Consider the following 26,481-nt stretch of genomic DNA (forward strand, 5'->3'; position numbering starts at 1 on the left):
CGGCTCAACGATCGCACCGAGGAACATGAAGACACGAAGAAACATAAAAAATAACAACAAAAACGGCCATGATCGTCGTCGTCATCCAGAAAAGGTGTGAAGTTGTGTCCCGCTCTCGCCGGAAGCCTCGACCACGATAAGATAAAACGGGATAGAGCGACCGCCGCCGCACGATGATGAAGAATTGCCGTTTGAATCGCTTGTTTTGCTGATCGTTCGGCTGGAAGCTGGATCGACTGGGGCTGCCAAATCTGCGTGAATCATGAGTTTCGGGGGAAATTGCGCATAGGTCATGTGCTCGGTACAGCAGTTGTCGGGGATCTGTACTGGAAAGTTGGCAGGAAATGCGATGCGATAAAACGGGCTATTTTGGGAAGGAATTCGGGAGAAGAAATGACGATGGGGGTAGTAGGGAGGGGAATAAGTTAGTTGACAGAATAGACAGTTTGACTGAATGACAGTTGACAGACTTAACTACCTAAATTTCTCAATATATCGTCAATGAAAGAACGTTTTTATTGCAACTATTCTACAGGCAACACTGCCTACTCCACGGGTAGACGCGTCCAGTGACACCAGCTCGCGCGTGGGAGTTCCCACTTGAGGGCAACCTAAAACGAAGAAAACAAAACTTTCCATTAGAAGCGATCAACCGAAAGAGTACTTACCTAACATCGATCTTCCAAGAGCCAAGCCAAGCTTGGAACGTCTCAGAGCGTGACTTGCCCGAACAGGGTAGAGAATACTCCCACTCGTGAAACCTATTTGCCGCTGAGGAAACCCTGTCCATAGCGCGGTGGTATTGTTGTTGTTGTTCTTCTCCCGCTCCCTACGCACGCATACACTTCCCACACTGAATGACTGACAGTGCCAAGATGTCTACAGTTTCTTGGGTGTTTTGTCCCGGCAGGCAGGCAGGCAGGAAGGACAGGGCGGACGAGATGATGCGGAGGAGGTAGACGCACGAGAGGTTCGGGTTCTATTGTTGTGTATGCTTCTCCGAAGCGACCGGGCAAGAGAGTTTCTAACGACGACGACGGCGCAAAAAGCGGAGAGTCCACGGGCGGCCAGCGTTGATGCGCTCCGGCAGTTTGTTCTCGGAGTCTCGACTGGTCGGAAGCAGGTTTTCGGTCTTGGTCGTCGCGTCGCGTCGGTGCGAGCATAGCAATACACTGAAAAGAGAGAATTAGTGGGAGAGAGTGCGAAGGAGAAACGGCCAAACTGGGAACAAAAATATAGGAAAAGTGTGATTTAGAAGTCGGTTTTGACGGGTTAGCGGAACGTTTTGCGAGTGGAAGCTGCTGAATATTGGTGGATTAGAGGGGAAATTTCACCTTTACCGTGGAATCGCGGTGAAAATCGGACCGGAAGTGCCTGGAAAATGTGATTTATTGACACGGTTGGTACGGATTTGTGCGCGGCGAGCAGTGCTCCAATCAGTAGACAAAACACTACCACACTGACAGCTGCCAGGCTGCACAGGGTTGAACGGCTGGCCTGCTGCGATGAGCACGGCACAGCGCTGGGTACGAACGAGCACGACCCCCGCACGGTACAGCCCTGCTTTCCGAGGAACAGCTCTACCAACACCGCTGTCTTTGCGCGCAATGTCCGTGTATTGGGTGTCGTATAGCTGTAAATGCGCGCGCGACATATTGTAGTGTTCGGTCGCTCCGTTTTCGGGGTGGGTAATGAGATGAGTGTGTTTATATAAGTACAAAAACATAAAAATAAATCCAATGAAAACTGAAAATAATTCTAAAGTGCGGAGACACATTTCCAACATGAGTTATAATCGAGAAATTCCTTCGATTCGGTCGAGGAGCCGAGTACGGTCGTGCGAGGAAAATAAAACAAGCAATTAATTTCGGCTGACTTGCGCTCGGAGGGAAAATACGGAAAGTCCTCCCAAACCAGAAGCGGGAGGGAAAATCTAGACGGAAAACCCGGGGGGAGAAACGCCATCAAACCAGAGAGACAGTTTCGTCGTCGTCGTCGCAGATTAGTGTAAATATCAGCACGACGAGATTAAAAATAAAATGCCCAGATTAATTGCTGTCGTCGGCGGCGGCATTTGGATGCTGCTGCTACTGGCTGTGGTTCTGCCGCGAATCAACGGCCAGCCGGATGCCGGGGACGGCAACTGTCCCCGGCTCTGCTCCTGTCTGGGCGATGTCATCGACTGCTCCGAGAAGGCCCTGGACGCGCTGTTCCACATTCCGGGTTGGGTTGGCAATCTGTAAGTATCGCACCGCTTATTTTTTTTTATCGAAATGGAACTCAACGGAGCAAACTGACGAGATTGACCCTGAGGAAGAGCCACAAATCAAGGAACGAAACGTTGCTACGGGCTACAATGTCTGCTGTACGTACAATGTGTTGTGGTGTTGAAAGCCAATACTCCCCGGTCGAAGGAAGGGAAGGGAAGCCATATGTGAGCCACGAGTCGGCACTCGATAAGCGATAAACTTAGTGCACACACAGGAATATAGAGTGTATGTGCCTGCCGCATATAATGGCCGTTTGTTTGACGATTTGCGTTTGGAACGTTGTTGTTGTTTGGAACGTATGAGCAGCAGAGCGTTTGAAGCATGATTTTGTTGCACTGCAGCAATCGGGGAATTTGATTTTGCTATGGTGATTGGTTTGAATTTAGATTTCGAATCGACGGGAAATATATCCTTTCTCGGCCCATTTCGATAATCGTCTTTTCAGAACTTTGATCATGAATTACAGTTTTCATAAAGTGTTTTTGACAATTTCAAAGTAATAAATAGCTCAAATAAAAGTAAAAAAAAAGCTAGCAACTCTCTAAATATGTTGTTTAAATAACGGCAAACTGTAAAAGAGATGAGAATAGGTCGAAAAAGCTTTTTTTCTGTGACAAAAAAGGATATATTTCAACTAACTTAGTTTATTTCTTACTACTCCTTTTGTCCATGTCATTTTTATTATCATCAATGAAATAAAACCACAAATAATACTATTTTAATTGCATGTTTCATGTTAAGATTTTCCTTTTTATCTGATACTTTAAGTCATATTCTACAACCGAACCTTGACAAAGTGACATCCATGGATGTCCTGGTTTTAATCCAATTTTTATGTTTGAGCATTTGTCTCAATGTCACCATCTCTAAGGGGTGCGATTGGGTCAATTTAGAAGCAATTGGCATTTGAGGCAGATTTAATCAAACCACGAAATTTTTTAAGAAAGAGTTGTTTATTTATTTGAGAAAATTTTCACGTGAATAGTTCATTGAAATCCTTTAAATTGTTTTTGTCATTTGAAAATAACAAAAGGTGTATCTTTTTTGAACCATGTCAAGTTTGCACCGAAAAGATTACATTTTTCGTAACGTAAGCAAAGCGGCTCTTAAAAAAGTCCAGTTTTTCTTATTTCTTCAAACAATTACTTCCTTGTAACTTCCTCCACACCCTAAACTGTTCACGTGATACAAAGATTATGATCAAAATAAGAATCTAAATTGTTCAATTTATTTTTGATTTTTTGAGATTCCAGAAACCCTGCAAAGCCCAAATTATTTTCCAATGCTTCAAAGAGCGACTTGTTTCAGCGAGACATTTTTATTTTATTTTTTTGTTTAAAATTCTTAAACTATTTAAAGGAATATTTTCCATTACTGTTCAGGAAACTTGTCAAATAATTTGTTTTATGTTTCAATTACTCAGGAAAATGCATTTCAACTGGTTTTCAGTTGATTAAATTTTTAATTTTCATAAAATTGTGAAGTTTTAATAAAAATTTACCCCCTAAGTATTTAGGCCGACTTTGAAGGGAGAGGGGGGGGGGGGGGGGCGACATAAAAAAAGCAAAAAAAGCAAAGCAATCCACTTTAACGACCCCCGGGTTTTTTGTGGTCTCTGTTGCAAGTTTCTGCTCATTTCTAGGCGTCCGAAGGTTATGTGTGGTGAGGCACTCAAAGGGCTTTACTTCAAAAGCCACCATCTAAAAGTATCTGTATCTTTAAAGGGTCACTTCCTAGCATGTTGGTATGTTCTACAAAGTTGTTCCCCAGTTCAAAACCTATCTCCTACTATAAGAATCAAGTCATTTCATCGATTTATAAAAAAAAAATCCTAATACAATGTAAAAAAAGATAGTTTCCCATGGAAAATAAATCAAAATCCCATATAAATTTCAAATTAAAACTGGAGCTCCTAGACCTTACCAAATGGGCTCAAATTTTCAGGAGTGCTTCTGGGGACATAAAAGAACGAAATTCCGGTTGATGCAAGACAAAATAACAACTTTTGTCTTTTTCATAGAAACGTGAACCACGCTAATGTACATAGGACACTCTTGGCGCATTTGTTGTTTTGAAAAAGTTATCTAGAAATACGACAAGTGCTGGAAAAATCAAACTTTACAACAAGATGCTTACAACATCTTTTACAATCCCGAATAATCGCCTTTCGAATGAAATTTTTGCAAACATCCATGTGTTAAATAAATTCACCGTTAGAATTAAAAAATAATTTGAAAATTTTACTTATTGATACAAGTGCTAAAATGTTTAACTTTCACAAAAAAACGTTTGCAAAAAAAATATTTTACAAATTATTTTTAAGTTACTACCGCCAACTAGGAAAAAACAGTCTAAATAGGTAAGGAGATACAATAAATTAAAAAATCGGTGTTCTGTGAAATTGTTTTGTTCTGTTCCTGTTTTACCAAAGTAATTCAAAACATCATGCAAAAAAATACTGAATAGCTGTCTTAATTCGTTTCATTTGTCTTGATTTGCCCCACATACCAGTGCTTGATGAAACATAATTTGATTTGATTTTTTTTTTCAACTTTTTAATCATAAATATAAGTAGATATATCAATCTTTTAAAAATATATAAAATCAAATATGAAATATTTAAAGCGCTAGGCATTTTGCAGATCGGTAAACTAAAATTGAAACAGTTTTCCCTAATAAACAAAATTAATGCTGATATATGCCGAATACAAATTATGATGCTTTAAAATTATTATCGATTCTGAGGTATTCAACTGTTCCTATATTTCCACAACCAAATCAGAATTTTCAGACCAAAATTTGTTTTTTATTTTCGGGAATTCCCGGGACAAATTATAAAAAATCCCGGGATTCGGGAATTCCCGGTTCTTGAAAAATCCCGGGATTTTTGTCCCGGGAATTCCCAGGATGGACGCACTAATCACTAGTTTAAAATTTTCATGATTTTATTCAAAACATCAATCTTTTATAGACCATTAAAACCAAAATTATGTTATTTATACATTTTCACCAAATAAATTAGTTTACAATAAAGGAGAAGAAAATCAAGATTTTGCAAATTAGCCAAGGGGGGAATGCAACGTAAATGGTTGAGAACCACTGCATTAGTGGATGTCCATGTTTTAATCATTTTTTTTGTGTTTGAGCATTATTTTAATTCCATTTGACTTAAATCGGTGCAGATTTGTCGATTTTGTTGAACATTTTTTGGTTTTTTGTTTATATAACTTAGTTTACCCGAAATTGGGACATGCAAAACAATGCAAAATCATTAAACCGGCACCGATTGGCTGAAAAAATCTGATCATGTTTGGCCCAGATGCTAGTTATACATGTCTAAACAACTCCAATTTCAAGCGAATTGGTGAGGTCCAAACGTCGCTCCTAACAAAGGAGTATGCCCTGTTCGTGGCCTAGGAGATTAAAGTGAATGATGAAAATGTTGATTAATGCAATTCTCTATAAAAATTTAGAAAATTTGATAACATCCAGACAAGAATATTTTACTGTCGGCCAAATTATTAAAAATTCAAATTATCTTTTCCCTAGAAAAAAATTCATATAAATCCACTGTCTTTATGCAACAGCATCTGACTAACACCAACCTAAAACATTCCCGCGCACTGATGCCACCCGGTCTCGCGAAACTGAACCAAGTCAATGATCGGGTGATTCATCACCGCCACCGTTCAATACCTGGCAGCGAAATCAAAAGTGAAAATTCGTCCTAAATTTTGAACCTTGCTCTTTTCACCACCGGCCCAATCTCGCACGATATTTTTAGTCTGTTTTTCCACCTTTAATTCAACCCACCCCAACTTTTCCACCCACTTCCCCCCCATTTTCCTCGTGCGGTTCTAGATCCCAAGAGTGAGAGGAGGGGGAGTGAGATGAGAGCAGAGATACTCGGGCCCCCACCGCACCACCCAATAAAAAAGTCAAGTCACGTTAAAAGATTAAATCGCAACGCGCGCGCTCTGTGTGTAGTCAGTCCGTCTAGCTAGTTAGTTGCTACTGCCTGTTAAGTCGGCCCCAAACTGGCTGGCGAGTTGCGTCGCGGCATTAGTCACAATATTTATTCGCAAACACACACACGCACACTCACAAGCTGACACAGTTGAGTTTGCAAAAGTGCAAGTTTTGTTTACTGACGTGAATGAAATACCTGCACCCACCCAGAATGCAATCCTCCTTATCGACGGGGCCCCGCTCGGTGGGTGCTGCTGACTCAGCTGGGTTTGGCTTCGAGATTATAATATTATAATGATTACACTGGGGCGGCTGTTGCACTGCGCTGGGGGAGTATTCAATCATTAAAAGTACACAAGTTTGTAGTAATTGCAGCCAAGCTTCAGTGCAACTGATAAAATTCTTTTGATTTAGGTCAAAATATTGATGTTTACAAATTTAATGGAAGTTTATCTGAATCGAATTTGCTAGCACAATATAATCACAATACTCCACTTACTTGTTGGAAATGTTATGAGGATTTAAACTAAAATTTTAACCATTAAAAAAATGAGAAACAAAAAATTCCTAACTTATTTGAATTCAACATAATCGCTATATTATTGCAGGCATGTATCATATCTGGAACTATTTTTAATAAAAAATATTTTGAAAAAAAACTTGCTAGAGCTGCCCCTAACCAAATTCTTTTTCCACTTAAACTTTTTACCAACTTAGGCCGTTCCAAATATTTTTCAAAGTTTATATCAGAAAACAATTTAAAATATTAAGATTTTTTGTGAAATTCCGATCCATTTTTTTCCAGTTTTTCGGCCTTTTATTATTATCATTAAGGGATAGCTTATTATCGAACATATATGCAAAAATGAGACTGTTACATTGGATGTATCAAAATTAGTGGCCAAATCAAATTTCTATCAATGTCACCCCGGGCTATCAAAGTCACCCCAGTTTACGGTACCGTAAACTGGGGTCAATCAAGTGTTCAACGACAGCAACAACAGCTTCATTTGTTTTTCTAACCAGCGAATCAACCTATTGAAAACAGTTCAGATGTGAACAAATTATTTTGTTTTTAGATTGAACTTATTTTTCTCTAATATGTTTTAAATCAGACTGCAGAATTATTTCAGAATAAAAATGACCAAATTATTTAAAATATTGTTTGACCTTTTTATCAAAACTTTTTGAAGAACTGCTCAAATTTCACCACATTTATATTCACATAACTTTTATATTTATTATCATGAATAACTGTTGAAGAATATCAAAATATGTTTGAATTAAAAAAAAATGTTAGAAATAATGGAAAAACTCATAAAAATATTATTGAAACAAGAATAAATCGTTTTGAAAGAATATTGAAATATCTTTCAATTTGAAAATTTAAAAATCATCAAACTGTAAAGAACAGCTCAATAATGGAAAAAAGAGCCGGAGTCGGGTACTGAGTCCAACTCCGGATCCTCAAAAAGACTCGACTTCAGCTACTCCGGATCCACATCCCTACACCCAAACGGCGGTCGCATGATTGTGATGCATGGCGGCTTGAAAGTATATCAGAATCTGTATGAAAACTGTCCTTATGCATTTTTTGCGATATAGGGATATGACATTTTTGCCCGTTACCGACAATTATCGACATTACCGACGGCTTTTTGGTTGTATTTCACAAAAAAACTCTTAACAGAACGAGGATTGAACCACCAACTTCTTGGTTTTTGATCCGACACGCTACCACCGCGCCATGGATGCTTGATGAAAAGTGAGTGAAAGAGCACCAACATATGCTTCTCTTTGGAGTGTTGCTTGGGGACGGGCCAGCATTATATGTGTTGGTGAGAACTGCAGATCGCTGAAATATTTACACGCGGGCAAAAATGATCTACGGGCTTGCTGTAAAGATGTTATAAAATGTGACATTTTCTGCAGCAAATCCACTGTTGCAGATTTTGAGATATATTTTTCCTTTGGGTGTAGAAAAAAAAATCACAGTTTTCAATCTGTTGTCCTTTCAACCTTTTGTCGCATTTACCTTTTTCTTATTTAATTTGTTTTTGGTATAAAGTTCAATCCAAGGGTCTTGATTGCTCCAAAAAGACTCATTCCCTCGCGAGCCGCTCAAATCTAATCCGATGCAAAACTGCTTTGATCGTTTCCTACCGTTTGTCACTTCCACATCAATCGCTACTGAATACTCTCCCTTTGCTCTTCCTCTCACTCCAATCGGGTAGTGAAGCGAATGGCTTAGGGAGACCGATTGCCTTATGTCGTTCAAAACTGACACAAAATAGTTTGCGAACGGCTTGGTTTTGGATCATGATCATTTAAGAAGTTACTTTAAATCGAAGTTATCATAAATAATTCGCAATTTTGTTGATACAACATCATCAAAAAAACATTTCGCAGCAATTTCCCCCAAATGCCGAATTCTTATTGAATGCAAACTGTTGTAGTGCTAGTGCAGGGCAAAAAAGCGCCACGCTAGTATTTTGTTAGATTCTCTCCGCTCTGAGTATATTCGTGTGTGACTCGGGTATCGTTGTGTGCAGCTAGCGAGTCGTTTTCGCTCGCGAATGGTTGCGCGCTCCAGTCGGCAAAGATTCTTCCGACGGTGAGTGATTGATTTCTGATCGTTGAGCCAAAAATAAGAGCTCTTGGTTCAATCATTAATGTTAAAATAAAAACACATTTTCTCAAACATTAAAAAAGGTAAATGAAACAAGTTAAACCAGCAAACTTCGCTTCGCTTCGCTAGGAGACGGTAATTTTAGCGGATTGTAGACTGTATTTCGCCATGTTAAGTGATGATTGTCAAAGCCCATGTTGTCTAGGAATTGATAATTGGGAATAAAACCAATTCCACCTGAACCAGATTCTCACCTCCATGACAGCCGTCAATTGCCGGCCGCTTCCATCTCCACCGCGCACCAGGGACAAGGAGAAGGATTTGGAAGATGGGAAGTGTTGGTGCTCCACTTTTTAAACGGGACATGGGAAAATCTCCACGGTGTCCCCAAGTTAGTTTCGCTTGGAGTTGAACGGTTTTTGGGAACGTATAAGGTCTAGGATACGCTCTGAGCAAGCGTTGTGACCGTCGCATTATATTACTAAGTGGTAATATTTTATTTTCAAAGCAAGCAATCAAGTTAAACCAGAAAACCAAAACAATCTATATTTTTAAGGATACTTTTCTGAGATCAAAAAATGATTTTCGGCATTTTTTGCAATGTAAGTTCTCCAAATAGGGGAAATATACCCATTTTAATCACTCTAAGCCGTTCGACCAATTCTCATCACTTTTGCCTTTTTCCGCTTTTAAATCACATTTTCAGATGTATCAACAATTGAGAGTTGCCTGCTCACTTCTATTTGAGCTATTTATTCCTTTGGAACAGTCAAAAACACTTTATGAAAGCTGTAATTTATGATCAAAGTGCTGATAGGCCGATAATAGAAATAGGCTGAGAAAGGGTATAGTTCCCCTATCTACTAACGATGTACAGAAATGTGCGCAAAGACTTAAATTTCTGACTGATAACAATAGATCTATTAGAACATTTGAAGCCCTGAAAAACAAATCGAGTTGCTCATTTCCACCCAAACACGTTCCAAACACTCAGCGAACAAATCGTGCTGACCGATATTCGATACGCTCATTTCCGGCTCGACTCGGATTTGGAACCATCAAGAACGCCATCACTGTCAACCGGTGATGCCTTTCAACTTTCAATGCTTTCTTTTGAGCGGAACCAAGCCAAGAAAAGCAAAACAAAACATTCAAACCAGAGCACGGATTTAGTCACGCATCGGAAATAATTTTGTAATTGGCTTCCGTCCGACGCCGACGCGGTGGGTAATTTGACGATTATCGACTTAAAACCAATCCCTCTGCAAACAAATCCATCGCAGGCCGGTTAAGGCTCAACGTAATCTCACAATCTAGAACTGAAAGAGACTCATTCGCTTATCAGCGCAGCATGATTACACACCTGCCTTAATCAGCGGGTGATAAACGCTCTCTTTTAAGGTTCTTCAGATAAGTCGACCTTTACTTGTCGGTTGGTTTTGTTATCAAACATTTTGCGAAAAAAATAAAATAAAACAAACGAGTGACACGCACACGTGGATCAAGTTACGACACCATTCACACAACCGCCCTGCCCCTTAACGTGTGTGTGGTCTACTAATTTTGGGTTGTCTTGTCTTTGGTTTCCTCTGGGGTCTGTTTTGGCGACATGATTTTCCGCTTTAAAAACTGTTTGTCGTCGCGCGTGTTTTAAAAATACATATATTTCCGTTTGTTATTCGAGCAGAGGCCAGACCAGACGGACATCATAATGGTGATAATTGTACGAGGTGTGGCAGAAGACATAACAGACACGAGTCGGCAGATAATGGAAATTGAGGGGGTTTAATGTTATGATGGAATTGCTTTGAAAACAGTTGAAAGTTTGGTCATTTTTCGCTTTTGAAAAAAAAATTAAATCCTTGATGTCTAATGATTTCTAAGATAATTTTGAGTCGTGTGATAGGTGCCTTGTTTGACTCTGAAGATATTCCAATAGGCTCAAGTTGCTCAAAACCATGTTTTCCGCCAGCCAGTGTACCTCCCACTGATTGATACTCAACCGGACGTTCGCACACGTCCAGCATGTAATCTCCAGCACGCAAAACCTGTCCACAGAGATCAGGCGGGGGCAGGCTGGGACTGCACAAGATGCCTATATTTGTGCGTGCAACGACGACGAACTTCATTTACGGTGCGGTTCTCTCTATTTCTAATCTAATCTAATCTAATCTAATCAGACTCTAGCGCAGCCAATCTTTCGAAGGGATCCTGGAGAGTGCCTTAGGTTAGATGACGCCTAGCACTCTTCTTGTCATTTATTAACATTTGAAGTGCGCCATTGCATTAGAATGCATTGAAACATCACAAGCGTTAAACCGGCCAGGCCTACTGCGTAAAGCCGTATCGCAGAGATGACTCGTAATTGGGTTGAGTTTGAGCACTGAGTGTTCGAACAACAACACAATTCTGAATCGACAGGGGAGGAAGAAGCGTGGGGACACACCACCATACGCTCCGAGGTTTGGTTGTATTCGTTGGGAGCACCATGCTGAGAAGGTTTGGTACTCCGGGACCCTCTGGGATGGGACATTGTATTTCCACGAATGCCCTGGACACTATTTGCCGTGGTTATAGCGCCACAACTCGCTCTCTGTAACAGTATTTCTAATTCCAGTCCACGCTCACCAAGTCGTCATGGCCTAGTGGTTAGCATTTTTGCTTACCAATCCAAAGGACGGGGGATCGAACCCCGCCTCGAGCGACTTTGATTTTTCGTTCATATATTCATCATTTCAAATTTCTGTGTTCTTAACTTTCTCGTTGGGAGCAGATGGGAATCGAACCCAGAACCATTCGCTTACAAAGCGAACACCGTAACCAGTCAGCCACGGCCGCTCCTCCATTTACGGTGCGGTTCTCTCTATTTCCATCAGAAGTACCGGAAAGGAAATTCAATTTATTCGCACAAGTACATGCACTTCTTACCAGGCTCATCTGTTTCTCGTGTGTCAGAAATAGTCAGCGGTGCTAATTAATAAGCTTACACGATTTTGTTCGCCAAGTGCTGGCATGGTATGGACGGAAGTGGTCCGCCGAGCTCTAATTGGGACAGGTGACGGCGAATCGTGTGCACACCTTTGGGGCGTGCGAAATTCATTAGCTGAGGTGCTGATCTTGGTGTGATTGACGCAGAATGAAACGTTTTTCGGAGACCTTTTTGAGCAGCACGGGAAGCGTGATTTGTCACATGACGGATCGGACAAACGTGTGACGTGAGTTCGAACTTCCAGGAAGCAGGTTCTTGATGATTCGTTTTCCTGAAAATTTTAATGAGCTTACTTCCCGAATATTGTTACAGCAAACACGCTTTCAAAAGGTTCCGGCATTTCTTGTCAATAGACGTTTCCTTACATAACTGCAGTTTATTGCGTCGCTTATCGTCAACGACCAAATTGGAACCTCACTATCCGGTGTCGTAGATATGATTTAATTTCCACGCTTTTGAGTCCCGAAACAAGTTGGTTTTGTTTGCCCACCATCACCTACTCCATAAAGCTCTTCAGAAAAAAGGTGTGTTTGTTTGATAAGCACTTTATTACCCCTCTTACTTTGGAGGTACTTATCACCTTGGGTTGACATCCTTTTCCCAGAATGGTTGGGAAGTTATAGCTAGACCAAGGGGCCTCGAGCTGTGTACGTTATATGTCAATAGAGATAGATAAGATGATTAAATTTCTGACAATTGTCTGTCGAAGACCAGACCTGTTGTTTGATCATGCAGCACTAATCGATCGTTACAGATCCACAAAACTCGATTTCAAATTTAGGTCACTAAACTTCTTGCATTATTGCCACATGCCATACAATCTTTAAAAGAAGAGCTAAGAACGTAAATAAGATTGTTTATAAGAACGTAAATATATTTTGTGCTTCAGTATTTCGTCGCGATCGTGCTATTGTCCGTTTCTTTCAAAGGTACACGCCGCGCGGCATTTCAGAATGTGCCGCAGACACTGTTGCCATCGATTTTTTGCACTTTTGGTGCAATAAAAAACATACCCGGCAACAATGCCATGCAATTCGAAGAAGAAGATCAACAAAAACAAAACGCGCAGTGTGGGATTTGACAGCGCGCATTTGCCGAAAGTGCGGCGCGTCGTTTAGAGGCTGGTATGCCGCGTGTCTTTTACGGGAATACGTGCAATATCTAGTCGCACGTCAATTTTGGGCCAAATTGAGTTAAGAACGCCAGCTCACAATGCCTCACCGTTTGATCTTCACAGATCCCCAAAATTCGATTTCAATCGAATAAATTCAATAAAAACCGAAAAAACTCCACACATTTTTGTCACTTTCATATGAAAGAAGTTTCAATCTTTTCGTGCTATCTTGACACATCCTGAAAATTGATGCAAGTGCGACACCTTGCCAAAAGGATTTCAGGTCAGAACGCGTTTGACACAAGTACGAGCTCGACTACCGTAAACATTTGTAATTATACCCTTTCTAATCAAAAACCTTTCTTCGTCATATGGAGAGTTTGATGCTCGATTAAAGCTCAAAAAATACTATTTAGGGCTATAAAGCACCAGCGACGGCACCGCCTCGAGTAAGCACGCAAATGTTTGCCACTTACTGGCCAAAAAGATAAAATTTAATACAATTTTGATCATAATTTCTATTTTGCGAGACCACTTCTCATCATTATGTTTGCACACACATACACACGCAAGATGAGAGCATAACTGTTTAACGAAAGTCGCCATCAATATCTTTTCACTTGTGCTAACGTTTTCAAAGCGCTTAAGATATGAAATTGCTTCCAACTAGCGGCAACATGTTCTTTTGCACATTAGTTAGTCACTCACTTGAAAAATAATCCCGAAACATGTAAATCATTAGCAAGTGCCATAAAAAAAAAACAAACGCGCCAAGCCTTTTGACGTTTGACTTTTGACGACCCGTTCCAATTGAAGGCTGAAGAAAACCGAGCGACAAGCGAAGGCAAATAAAGAACAAAGGGTGTCCACCAACACCACCACCAGCGCCTGTTGGAGTTAGCCGGTGATGCCAGGAAACTTTCTCTATAAATGCTACTATTCGTGAGTGTTCGCTTAAAATTTCATCACAATTGGCAGCACTAAGCAGACCTGAAACAGCACTGGAAGAAAAAAGAACTAAGCTGAAAATAGAAAAATGGGCGTGGCCCAATGCATTCTCGTCTGATTAGAATACATTTGGGATTTTTTTTAAATGCTTGTAAAAGGAATAGAATAACTTTTAGTAAAAGTGAAAATAAACAGAAATGTTCACAAAAAGTTGCTCTACTCGTTGGTGTACTTGATTTCAGTAAATTTCGAGGAACATTTCAGATTATTCAGCATCATTCAAACACGACAGCTTATTAGGCTTAAAATGGGTATATTCCCCTATAACTCGGAACTCCAGCAATCAAATTCAACAAATCTTCAAGACAATGCACAGAATGGCCAACCAAACAAAACGCGTTTGTTATTGTTTACATTGCGTGCTCTTGTTTTTGGTTATTCAAGGTCAAACATTAAAACGCGTTTTTCTCGGAACGTCAAAAAGAGACGGGTGACAAGTTAGCACAACAGCGTCGAATTATTACATGGATATTTCTTGAAATAAAAGTAACATGCAACAAGATAACATGACCTTTTCAAAATGATTTTCTGCATAAGGTTTTATCAAATTGTTATATATTTTTTTAAAATTTTCCACACCCCTACTAAAAGCCGTCTGAACTGAAAATCAAACAGACCCACTCAAGCGGGCTTATCAAGCGGTTCTCCTGTGTCCAGAGGACAAACACACTGCTTTGAAGTTTTCCAAGTGTTGTTATTTCGCCGGGGACCGTATCGATGGCCTGTTTCACGATAGCTGTATCTGCCAGAGTCAATAATAGTCTTTCGAAAAAAAGGAAGAAATGTTTGCAGAACTTCGCCCAACTGTCTGGGTTGACTTTTGTGGAGTGCTTGCTTTAAACGATCATCGTGAATGACCTATTTTGGTGATTTATTAACTGAAATTGCTTTATCAAAATGTTATTTTTTGTGAGAATTTTCTGTGCTTAACCATAACCAATATCTGTAGGCCGGCTACGAAATTATGGGAAAATGTAATTTGTATCATTCGTGTTTCAAGCTCAAACAAATAATTCTTGTTTCGGTCATTAGGTCACTCTGCGCTCAATGACCTATGACCAATGAGGGCAGATGTACTGGTGATCAAATTCGACGATCTGATACTGGACTTCTTCTAAAGTTTGAAGACTTTTGATTAATTTTACCTTTAAGTTGAAATGAAACCTCCATCATTCGATACTTGTGAGACCTGAAGATTCCCATGCTTGATTCCCCCGACGAACAAAAAGTCACCGTCTAAACGTGCTTGCACAGCAGCTTTGCCATGCATCCCTGGAAACTAATTTTGCTTACGTCAACGGTGCACTATGCTCACAATTGCTGCTTTCCACGTATAGAAGTCGCACATGCACCGTGCTCGTTGCTTGGGGTTTACTTAGAATTCTTGCATTCTAGATAAATACCTCCTCCTCTCGTTCGTCGTCACCTTGGGCGACGTTGGAATTTCCCGCTTGAACACCACCTTCTCTACTCCACGTTCAGCGCGATGATTAAATGCCATTATTATGAATGATGATGCATTTCGTTCGCCACCTTAATGAATGTCACCGAGTGATCGCTCACAAACTCGACGACGATTGAAGTTGGGCGAGTGATAAATCGTCGCGCTAATGACTTGGCCGTTCCATCAATGCCCGCAAATCACCAGAGTAATCGATTCCACATGGTCACTTCTTCGTCGCCGGGGTTGCACCGTTAGATTCCATATCGATAGTACAATCTAAAGCCCATCAAGCATTTATGAGCTTTATTTTGGGAGGCTCGCTGATAAGCCAAGCCCGCGCTAATAGATTCCGTTTCAATTAATCTTCATTTGCAGTGACTTATCGACGAATCGACTCGGCCACGACGCAGTACAGTCGCAGGTGTCGAACCTCAACAAACTACAAATTCTGTAAGTGATCGCCTCGTGTGCCCCTCTTATCGCGACGCGTAATCCATTATGACCAATCTTATCTTCCGCTTACCCACAAATAGGAACATCAACCACAACAACCTTGGCCGGATACCGCGGCTCGCCGGTATGACCAACCTGGTCCGGCTGCTGCTCGCCAACAATGGGATCGAAGCTCTCGAGGTCGACGCGTTGACACCGCTGACCACGCTGCGCTTTCTGGATCTCTCGCGGAACAACATCAAGGAGATCGGGTTCGGGTCGTTCCCGGCCAAGAACAGCCTGCAGTATCTGAACCTGAACTTCAACAAGCTGACCGCGCTGACGAAGGGGACGTTCCAGCGGTTACCGCTGCTCAAGAGATTGTAAGTTTGAGGTTGGTTCTCGATCGTTACAGAATGCTGAATGCTTCTTCTATTGTTACAGAGAAATCAACAGCAACCTGTTGGAGGAGGTGCAGAGTTTGACGTTCCAGAACTTGAACCAACTGAAGAGTCTTAAAATGAACAACAATAAGATCACCAGCCTCATGGACGGAGTGTTCCACGGATTGACCACGATCTCCATGCTGGAACTGAACAATAACAGCATTACAAGCATCCGCAAAGGAGGACTCTTCAACCTGACGAGCCTCACCAGCTTGGCACTGTCCAAGAACGCGATCACCGAAATCGAGCAGGACGGGTGGGAATTCTCTCCGCGACTGGTCACACTCGATCTGTCCTTTAACCGGCTCGAATCCATCGACAAGTACACCTTCGAGGAACTATCCCAGCTGCGAGCGTTGAACCTCGAGGGGAATCAAATCTCGGCGGTCGGCGAGGGAACGTTCAACAACACCAAAAACCTGGAAGTGCTGAACCTCGGCCAGAACAAGATCTCCTGGACGATCGAGGACATGAAGGGCCCGTTCTTTGGGCTGTCCAAGCTGGAGAAGCTGTTTCTGAACGCGAACGAGGTCAAGTCGGTCAGCAGAAACGCGTTTATCGGGTTGAAGTCCCTCACGCTGCTCGAACTTAGCCAGAACAACATCTCGTCGATTCAGAACAACGCTTTCAAGGATACGATCCGGTTGAACGTAAGTCTAGATTGACTTTTAAACTTAAAATTGATATCTAACCATGTTTTCCTTTCCGCAGAACCTCATCATGAACTCGACAAACTTGCTGTGCGACTGCAACTTGGGTTGGTTCTACCACTGGATCAAAGACCGAAAGGACGTGTTCCAGCTGGAAGCGGAGTGCAGCTACCCGATCTGGCTTCGAGGTCACCTGATCCGCGACTTAAGTGCTTCCAACTTTTCTTGCTGTAAGTATTATCAACTTACGATGTGAACAACTTGACTAATGTCACCCCTCCTCCTTCAGACGACTCGCCGAAACCGCACCTGATCGAGGAACCCAAGTCGCAGCTCGGCATCCGCGGAACGAACGTAAGCCTCATCTGCAAGGCCACCTCGACGGCGTCGGACGCGATGTCCTTCAAGTGGAAGCTGGACAACCACGAGCTGCCGGAAGCGGCGTACACGGTCAACCAGCTGAACAATGCCAATGGGACGGTCGGCACGACCGAGCTCGTCATTCCGTACATCCAGGGGAACGGCGCCGGCAAGTACCAGTGCATCATCTCGAACAACTACGGCGTGGTGTACTCGCAGAAGATCAAGATCACGGTGGCGACGTATCCGTACTTTAAGAAGACGCCGAATGACATTAGTGTGCAGTCGGGACGGGACGCCCGGTTGGACTGCTCGGCGATGGGAGATCCGAAGCCGCAGATTGCTTGGGAAAAGGACGGTGGGAATGATTTCCCGGCGGCTAAGGATCGGCGGATGCACGTCATGCCGGATGAGGATGCGTTCTTCATCAAGAATGCGCAGCTGGTTGACATGGGAGTTTATACGTGTACGGCGGAGAGTCCTGCGGGGGTGATTCGGGCGAGCGCGCTGTTGGTGGTGTTTGAGTCACCGACGTTGCAGAAACGGCTGGAATCGAAGACTTCTGAGTTGGGCAAGTCGAGCGTGCTGGAGTGCATGGCTTCCGGGTATCCGAAGCCGATGATTAGCTGGTTCAAGGATGGAGAGCCGATTGAGGTGACCGAGAGGCACTTCTTCACCGTGGAGGGTCAGCTGTTGATCATTGTGGAGACGGAGTACGAAGATGCGGGCGAGTACGAGTGCATGTTGGAGAATGAGTATGGAAGTGTGCGAGGTTCGATGAAGCTGACGGTTGTTGAGGGTCCTGAAATGATCCACGAGGTGAACACTATCGCGCCCAGTGAAGGGTCGGTCAGTGGTCACATCTTGAACGATCGGGATATTGTGGTCATCATCATGATCACGATCATTTGTTGTGCCATTTTGACCTCGCTGATTTGGTTGGTGGTGATGCATCGGTTCAAGAAGCATGGTGGAGGTCGTCGATCCGATCACAGCGGAATGGACGGTGGAGACATGGATATGAACGCCAACATGGAGGTGAACCAACAGAACTTGATCGTTCGCAGTGGGGTTGGGATCTCGACTACACCGGCGGGTTACTTTGAGTTTTTGATCCCGATGGTTCAGAACGAAGCCACGACCAATGTGGACGACGATGAGCACAGTCACCTGACCAATCGCTGCTACTACACGGTCGTTCCGAAGGTTCCGCCCAAGGTTCGCCGCAACGGTGGAGAATCGGACTTGGACGATGACCTGTCGTCGAAAGATTCCGGAACGGGTGGAGATTGTGGCTCCGCCACAGGTTCCACAAACGCGCACCGTGGCAGCCAGGATGATCTCAAGTGCATGTTCCAAACGCTAAACCGCAAAACCGCCGAACTGGAAGAACCCTACCCGTACGACGAACACGATCCCGACTCCGACCCGCGGTTAGCACCACCACCCGCGATTCCACCGATCAACGCCACGACCGCCATCCTGGTCAATGCGAACCCCGAACAGGTCGTCTTCAGCGATGACCTCCCGCCGCCCATAATCTCCCGGATGGCCACGTCCCAGACGTTCCCCACCTTTGTTCACCCGTCCTCGTCGGGTCCGTCTTCCTCACTGGTTGCGTCCTCGATGGAAGCGGCGGTCAGCACGCAGCCCAACCAGGTGCAGGTCAACAAGCTGTACCAGCTGCTCATCGAGAACCCGCGGCTGCTGGAGAAGCCGGTCAAGTACCGGTGCAAGTCGGCCGAGGGGGACACGCTGCAGCAGGAGGAGGGACTGGTCAGCAGTTCCGGACTGGGGAGCAGCGGGAGCAGCACGGTGAATAGGGGCGAGCTGGGCGACAGCAAAGGTAACTTGAGCGGACAGGATGAGACCGATTTGAGGGAAGCTGTGAGGTAAATTCTGGGAGCGAGTTGGTGGAATTAACGAGAATGCTTTTGGGGTTGGTGGAGAGGGTTTGGTGATTGGTGCAAGATTCGGAAGGACAGCTGGACTGTTTGTTTTCATTTCTTGTTAAAAGAGATTGTTTTGACCTTAGAATTTTTCAGTCACATTATTATTTTTTCATTATATAAAACTGCTTGTTGTAAAAGAATAGACGACGACTCCCTCACGCAGAATTATGCTCAAGTACGCAATTTGCTCTCACTTCCTATCTGAGTAGCGGCTACGAAAACAAGGCAGGCACGAGGCAAGAGTGCGGTCAAGAAATCGGACCTCCTTTTTGCTCTGCTATTCGTCTTGTAATCCGATAATAATATTTACATTTTTTGATACAAGTGGCGGTGTAACAATACAATACGATTTGGAGGTTAGAAAAGGTTGCACTGTTTACATAGACTTGTAAGACCATGTAAACAGTGCACACGAGCTGTCAAATGACGTCACGGCGTAAAACCTAATGGGCTATCTACAATCACTTAGCTTAGAATATCTAAGTAAAGTAGTTACTTAGGAAAGTACGCAACTTACGGCCGTCATCCACAATCAACTTAGAAATTTTGCTGGGCTGATATACGTTGCTATGCAGTTGTTTGTTTACCTTTGATATTGAAACGTCAACTTACCGTAGATTTTGATATTTTTCAAACCATACGTCAGTTTCTAATTTGATTACTTTTCCATTGTAGAAGCTCGGCTTCATTTCCATTGATTCAAATTCCTAAGCTAAGTGAAATTTTCTAAGCTAAGTGATTGTAGATAGGCCATAATTAGGTTTTACGCCGACTCGATTTTAAGGGTAGAAATTTGACAGTTCGGCTGCACTGTTTACATTTTTTTCACGTGTGTCTAAGTAAAAATGTGTGTGCGTGTGCGCGCGTGACGTCACACTGTAAAACCTAATAGACAAATCCAGCGAAAGCTCAACGCTGCTTTTTGATGGTGAGAGATTTGACAGCTCCCATACTAAATGTCTCGATTTTCATACTTTTTGTTAAATTTCTTTTAAAATAAAACACTTAACATATGAAAACTATATATTTTTGGTGCCCAAAATTCCTGCTGAATCGAATGGTGTACTTATCTCGATTGCAAATTTTTCGAACAGTTTTTATTTTATTAATATTCTAGACACATTTTATGCACCAAATCAATCAATACTTTTATCATAAATAATCATTTTATTGCTTAAAAATTGAGTTTTCCTGAGCTCCCATATTCAAATACATGGAAGCTGTCATTTCTAACACCAGGCTTCACTGAACACCAAGATCTGGTGCGCCGTGGTGCGGTTTTCGTGTCACTCAAGAAACCAAACCGAGCTGTTTATTGTCACACCATAGCAATTGTACCGAAAGCACCTTGGTACACCACCGGTGCACCCAAACTGTATACCAAGGTTGCAACTCAACATATGGTTGATCCAAGTAAACCGGAGGCGACATTGTTTTGATTGAGGTTTGTCAGCCATCATTCACAACTTCGGGATGGCGTGGCGGTTGTTGTCTCCGTCTTTTAACCACGAGGTTTCTGGTTCAATCCTGAGTACAATTATTTTTGAGGATTTTTTTTCAATATTTGCTGTCAAAACTACTATATACATGTTTTAAGTAACTTCTTCGAACCTGCGACGCTTTAGTCAAAGAGTTAGAAAAATGGATTGGATTTTTGTAGTGGAATAGAGAAAACGTTCCATATTATGCAGGCAGGTTTAAGTGAAAATGCCTATTTCAGGATTATATGCACAAGAAGTTAAAGTTTATATTTCATGACACTACGAAATTCTATTCCTAACGAATTATTCTAAACAAATAAAAAACATTCAAAAAATAAAATAATAACTGTCGAGATTCGAACCAAGAACCTTTAAAATACTAATGCACTGCCTTTGACAACCACACCATTAAGAACTGTTGAGTTCGGTTGGCTTGCTAGGCATCAAGAGTTCCAAACTTCTCCCGTGTGGTAGGCGCAGAAACCATGTCAGTTTTGTGTACCCGATCCACACCGCCGTCACACCAAACTTCGGTTTCGGTGCACCGATCAAGCTACCGAGCTGTGTCGGGTTTGGGTTGTGACGAGAAATGGTGCGCATAGAAAAACCGGTATCATAGCAAACCGTTGTCGCACCCGTCAAAAGGTAAGTCTGTCTAACACCATTGGCCTCCTAGCGGCCATTTCAAACTGGATTCGTCTATAGGGAGGTCCCATTTCTTGACCCCTCTCTTGCCTCTTGCCTCTCTTGTTTCCGTAGCCGCTACTGGCTGATGCACGAAGTGATTTGTTCACATTCTTTCGACTCTCTCAGCAAACTTTAAACCATACAAAATTCTCCTGAAGATATCCGGAGTGTGTACTATTTGACGTTTGCTGAGGGTGCCGAAAAGTTTGGTTATGACACTGTTTGCAAAAAAACCTCTTTACTTTTGACAGCTTCAAAAATGAGAGAGAAGAGAGCTAGTGAACGAGCAGCAAGGTATAAAAACGCAATTCTGCTGGAGAGAGATTTGTTTTCTCTGTTTCCTAAAAATAATTTTAAAGCAGTTTTGAAGTTAAAATTTGCAGTCGTAACTCTTTTCATCATCAACCATCAAAAAACCAACCTCAAACCAAAACCTAATCCAAAAATGCTCATTAGTCAAACTTACTCATAGCTTTCCTTTAAATCTAGGAGGGAAATAACCTTACGTAGTATCTCTAAAAAGGCAGAATTTTAGCCCCCCTCTAAAAATCATCCTTCCAACCGAAGCAACTAGCGACTAGTTTTGTGTGTGAAAGTGAGTTTTATCTATACCAGAGAGAGGTAATTAGCGAGAGTAACGTTTATGAACCAGTTCCTTCTTATTAGATGTTTTAGCAGGTTTAGGAAACTTTCTGCGGGGTTTACGGCAAGTCTAACCTAACTTTTTCTAGGAACCATTTCCGTCGTAGGTGGTGGAAAGGCCACGTGTCCCGATAGAGTCCAAATCGAGTGCGTGTTATTGTGTTTATCCTAGAAATCTCACAGACACGCAGACAAGTTTGCAACATATTATTCGTTTGTGTTTGAGTGACAAATTTTACGAGAGTCGACATACGGCAAATTTTACATAGTATTTTGCGTTTGTTTATGCAACAGTTAGGGTGGTGTAGCGAATCGAGTATGAAGTTTTACAGAAAAAATGACATTTTATTATTGTAGAGATATTTTGCTCGCGAATTGCGCGAACTTATAAGTAAATTAGAGATATTACGTTGCCCGGAAATTTGACCAGAAAAATTTAATCGATAATCGATTGTCAAGTGGATTGAAAAAGTGTGACTTAGTTTATATGGTAAAAATTATACATTGTATGACAAACGGAAGGTAGCAAAGCAAACTGAACGCAAACCGAGATAGCCTTACGGAAAAGGACTGAAATTGATTGATTTCGCGTGTGCCTATTTATATTAAATATACATAAGTTTTGCGACGGACGGAGCAACTTTAAATCAGCTTAATCGAGTGCACTTTCCCCTTAACACTAAGCAGCAAGTCGGAAGTCAAACCCCAAATCCACCTGCCACTAAACAAAATTAAAACTTACACACATACACTCTTCACTAAGATTAGACATGTAAGTGAAGCGAATTGACACTGTGATTTTGTTTTCTTGTTTTTAATCGTAGTCGTTAAGCTTGTTTTATTTTATTATTTAACAAAAAAGAAAGAGTAAACTGCTTCTTATACTTTTATTCGGCAGATTTATTGTTATTTTCGTTTCGGCGGACAGCAAGTAGTGGAGTAAAAATCAAAAGCCCAATAACATAAATTTGCGTGAAATGCGAGAAGAGCGTGCATAACAAGTCTGACAATGTGCAGACAAAATTGCGCTATTTTTTCACTTTCGAAACAAATGGCCAGACGATGAGTAATAAGGATAACAATAAACCATTTGCAAGTCACAATACACACAAACACTCACACGTGGTGACGGTGAAAGTTTTAAAATAAAACAATTTGTTTGCTTTCACCAGATGGGAATGGTTTAGAAAGGAGAGAAAAATATTTGCAAGTTTGCAGCGTCTTGCGTTAAAAATAAGTAACAAAACTCGCATTTCCCCCCTCTAGAGGCTTGGCTCAAACCAAAGAGATTTCTCATTTTCATTAACGACTGATGAATTGATGACGTTTTTGATGCTGCGACTTTCAAACATTTTTCTCTTCCGATCATAAAAGTATGTCTTTTTTGTTTATTGGGCTTTTCTTGATGGTTCCTTAATAAATTCGTAAAAAAATGTGGTCCACTAATGACAAATAAATAGTTGGATTTGTTAAAATGATAAAGCAAAGTGCCGTAATATGTTAAGAATTGGCTGACTGAAACAGAAAAAAATCAGCAAAAAGTTGCCTTATGCTTCGCATACACAGTTAAAAACTCACCCACAAAAACACACACACACACTTTTTAAAACTTCAGCATCACTTAAAAAAAGTTACAACAGATCAGTATTCACAATCTACTTACACTAAATGAACAAGAAAATCAAAGATTTAAACTAAACAAAAATACAATAGCTCGCATCAAAAGTGTATTAAGTTTACCGCCTCTTCTGTCGATTTAGTAATTTATTTTTTCCACAAGCAAAACATCAGTAAAACGAACAAAACAGTATAAAGAAATACCACAACTTTCTAACATAGTTGAACCAGTAAAGTCACGATTGAATTGCAACACAAAAGTTTAATCAAATCGAACAGAACAACTTCAAAACTAATCTATACGATGTTAGAGTAATGACACACACAAACACACAGCTAATTTATTGAAAACAAAGTTTTACACCGCGTCTACAATTACAATGTAATACCCAATACAAGTTAAGCAAAGTGACAGAAAACATAAATTATTGTAAATATTTTACTATATTTGTACAAAACACAGAATAAAAGAACAAAGAACCTAATACGAGACGCCGGTTTGGCGCTGGATTACTATAACAATAAAAAAACATTACTAAATTATCTGAACAAAAAAAAACTCTTCCTTAATTAAACATCCGAAATGTGTCCCAGGTGAAGAAAAATCGACGCCACCGGTCACACCGGGGAAAGCAATTGTCGGGCAGGAAATTGAAATGTCACGCCAGAGAAGGGAACGGAAAAATGGCAAATCAGGCTCTGGGCTTGCGTGGGTTTTATTGAAGGTTTCTAGTGAATCACAAGAACTTGTGACTTTGTGAATGTATCATATATCAAAATTTTTGTAATTGTCTGCTCTACAACTTTGTAGAACATTGCTACACTCTAAAAAATAACCCTGCAAAGCTAGAAAAAACAAGAAATTTTAAAATGAAAAAATTTGTTCTGAATGAAAAAATGACCCTTCTGGGTCAATGTAGATTCGAAAAATACATTAAATTTCCCATAAAATGACATGTTCTAAAATTTTTTACAGTCGAATAACGGAAAATGGGAGAATTTTTAAAACTTTTTCAGTGTTTTTTTCGATGAAAAATAGGTTTTTTTTTCGGAATTCTGAGTACGCCATCAAATCGGGCGTCTAATTTTACATAAAAGTCCCTTTGACACCAAATTTCTATCTCATCGCCGTTTCAGGCTGCAAATTATTGAAAACACCTCTTTTTTCGCATGTTCAAAAATGGAAGGGGTCGTACCCCTTAGGACAAAGTTTCACGCAAATCGAAGAGGGGTCGGGGCAACTTTTCCCGATTTCGTGTGAGTTGATAGAGAATTACCCATACATTAATGCTGAGCTTCTTATCGAAAGTTCATGAAATTCAATAACAACGAATGGAACTCACGTCGAGTCCGAGACCGAGTCGAATGCAACGTGTTTGACCAAAATCGGTTAAGCCATTGCTGAGAGAAACACACACATACATACATCCAGACACACACAGACATTTGTTCAATTTTCGATTTTGAGTCGATATGTATACATGAAGGTGTGTCTGGATGATTTTTATTTTTTTATTTTCATGAAACTTTGATCGTGCAATAAGAAGCAATTTTACATCATTATTTTTGCTATACAAGTCTCAATACAATTTTGGGGGCTGTAATGTATAAATTTCTATATCTTGAGAAAGTATTGGGCAAAGTTGTTGGTTACTAAGGATACACACTGTACAGATTTTTTCCTTACCGTACGGATTTTTGACCCTCTTCACGGACTTTTATAAGGCCGGAATTTTTTAAAGATTTTTTTTTTGATAATCCGGATTTGTACGGAATTTCAACAACTTTGTAAAAGATGAATTGCTTTTTTGATTTTGCCAAAACTTTTGCTAACTAGACATTCTAATTTATCTGTCAGTTTGATTTTAAAGGGACGGTTTTCCAGGTTTTACCCAGTTCAAAGTTGATTATCAAAAAAGTGTTAAAAGATCCAACGGCTTTCTAAAGCTTGTGAAAACCTGTAAACACGTGGAAAATCAAACCTAGAGTGTTTTTCAAAGGTCTTACAAGCTATTGTGTTTCACATGTTTATAGGACTTTTTTCCATAAAAACTCTAGAAATGTTTTCGTGAGAACACTGACAGCCATATTATTCGTAAATGCAAAGTTGACATTTCGTAAACTTTTAAACGTTTAACAATAAAAATCAAGAACATAAAAATTTGACACAGAAAATCACGTTTGATTTTGTGAATATTTCTAAACGTGCAACTACTCCTTAGTTATTAGGTATTTTTAAAATCAAGATGACGGCCAAAATTACGGAAATAAAGTAGTGATAAATTGCAGTTGGTAATCAGTCACTTAAATTTGACTAAAAAGTCGCAGAACTCGAATTAGTTGTTAGACGAATGAAAATTAAGAAATTAAAATAAGTCTCATACAAAACTTCGAATAATCGAAGATGGCAAAGGGAGCGCGTGGTCGTAAAAAAATATTCGGAGTGAAAAGTGATTTTTTTTGTGTGTGCCTTTTGTTTCGCATTTTTGTCGTGAATTGTGATAAAGTTTTCGATAAAAACGATCCGAGTTCGTTAGGTTTATCGCGTAACAAAATTATTTTGATTCATCAAGAACGTCGTGTGGTGCGCGAATCTTTTTTGTGTTGAAAAGACCTTCCCATAGCTCCGTAGCTCGGAGGGTTCGACGTCGGTTGTTTGTGTGTTAAACTCTCTCCATAGCATCGTAGCTCGAGAGGCAACGAAAATCAATACCTTATCTAGCTAACAGAAAGAAGATCGGAAGGCACTTGATGATTGAGTTCGTCGCGTCCATTCCGTAAATGATTATAT

The 26,481-nt window shown here is 41.1% G+C and overlaps 1 protein-coding gene across 4 annotated transcripts; it reads left to right on the plus strand.

Moving 5' to 3' along the window:
* The first annotated feature begins 695 nt into the window (after positions 1 to 695).
* On the plus strand, positions 696 to 24,015 carry LOC120416599 (leucine-rich repeats and immunoglobulin-like domains protein 2). 4 transcript variants are annotated; one of them, XM_039578387.2, is made up of 7 exons: positions 696 to 2,239; positions 15,799 to 15,873; positions 15,957 to 16,238; positions 16,300 to 16,951; positions 17,013 to 17,181; positions 17,241 to 19,203; positions 21,921 to 24,015. In XM_039578387.2, exons 1-7 carry the CDS (start codon positions 2,040 to 2,042, stop codon positions 21,964 to 21,966), a joined length of 3,387 nt encoding a protein of 1,128 aa, XP_039434321.1. In that variant the 5' UTR covers positions 696 to 2,039; the 3' UTR covers positions 21,967 to 24,015. The 4 variants fall into 4 exon arrangements, with proteins under 4 accessions (XP_039434321.1, XP_039434324.1, XP_039434323.1 ...); XM_039578390.2 differs by having other exon boundaries at positions 703 to 2,239; positions 17,241 to 19,157; XM_039578388.2 differs by having other exon boundaries at positions 767 to 2,239; positions 17,241 to 19,157; positions 22,163 to 24,015.
* Positions 24,016 to 26,481: the final 2,466 nt, after the last annotated feature.

This window comes from Culex pipiens, chromosome 2 (genome assembly GCF_016801865.2).
Source record: "Culex pipiens pallens isolate TS chromosome 2, TS_CPP_V2, whole genome shotgun sequence".
Classification (NCBI taxonomy): Eukaryota; Metazoa; Arthropoda; class Insecta; order Diptera; family Culicidae; genus Culex; species Culex pipiens.

Coding starts and splice junctions, on each gene's coding strand:
- LOC120416599 (XM_039578387.2), top strand. CDS start 2,040: ATGCCCAGATTAATTGCTGTCGTCGGCGGCGGCATTTGGATGCTGCTG. Junction 16,239..16,299: donor TTACCGCTGCTCAAGAGATT/GTAAGTTTGAGG, acceptor CTATTGTTACAG/AGAAATCAACAGCAACCTGT. Junction 17,182..17,240: donor TGCTTCCAACTTTTCTTGCT/GTAAGTATTATC, acceptor CTCCTCCTTCAG/ACGACTCGCCGAAACCGCAC.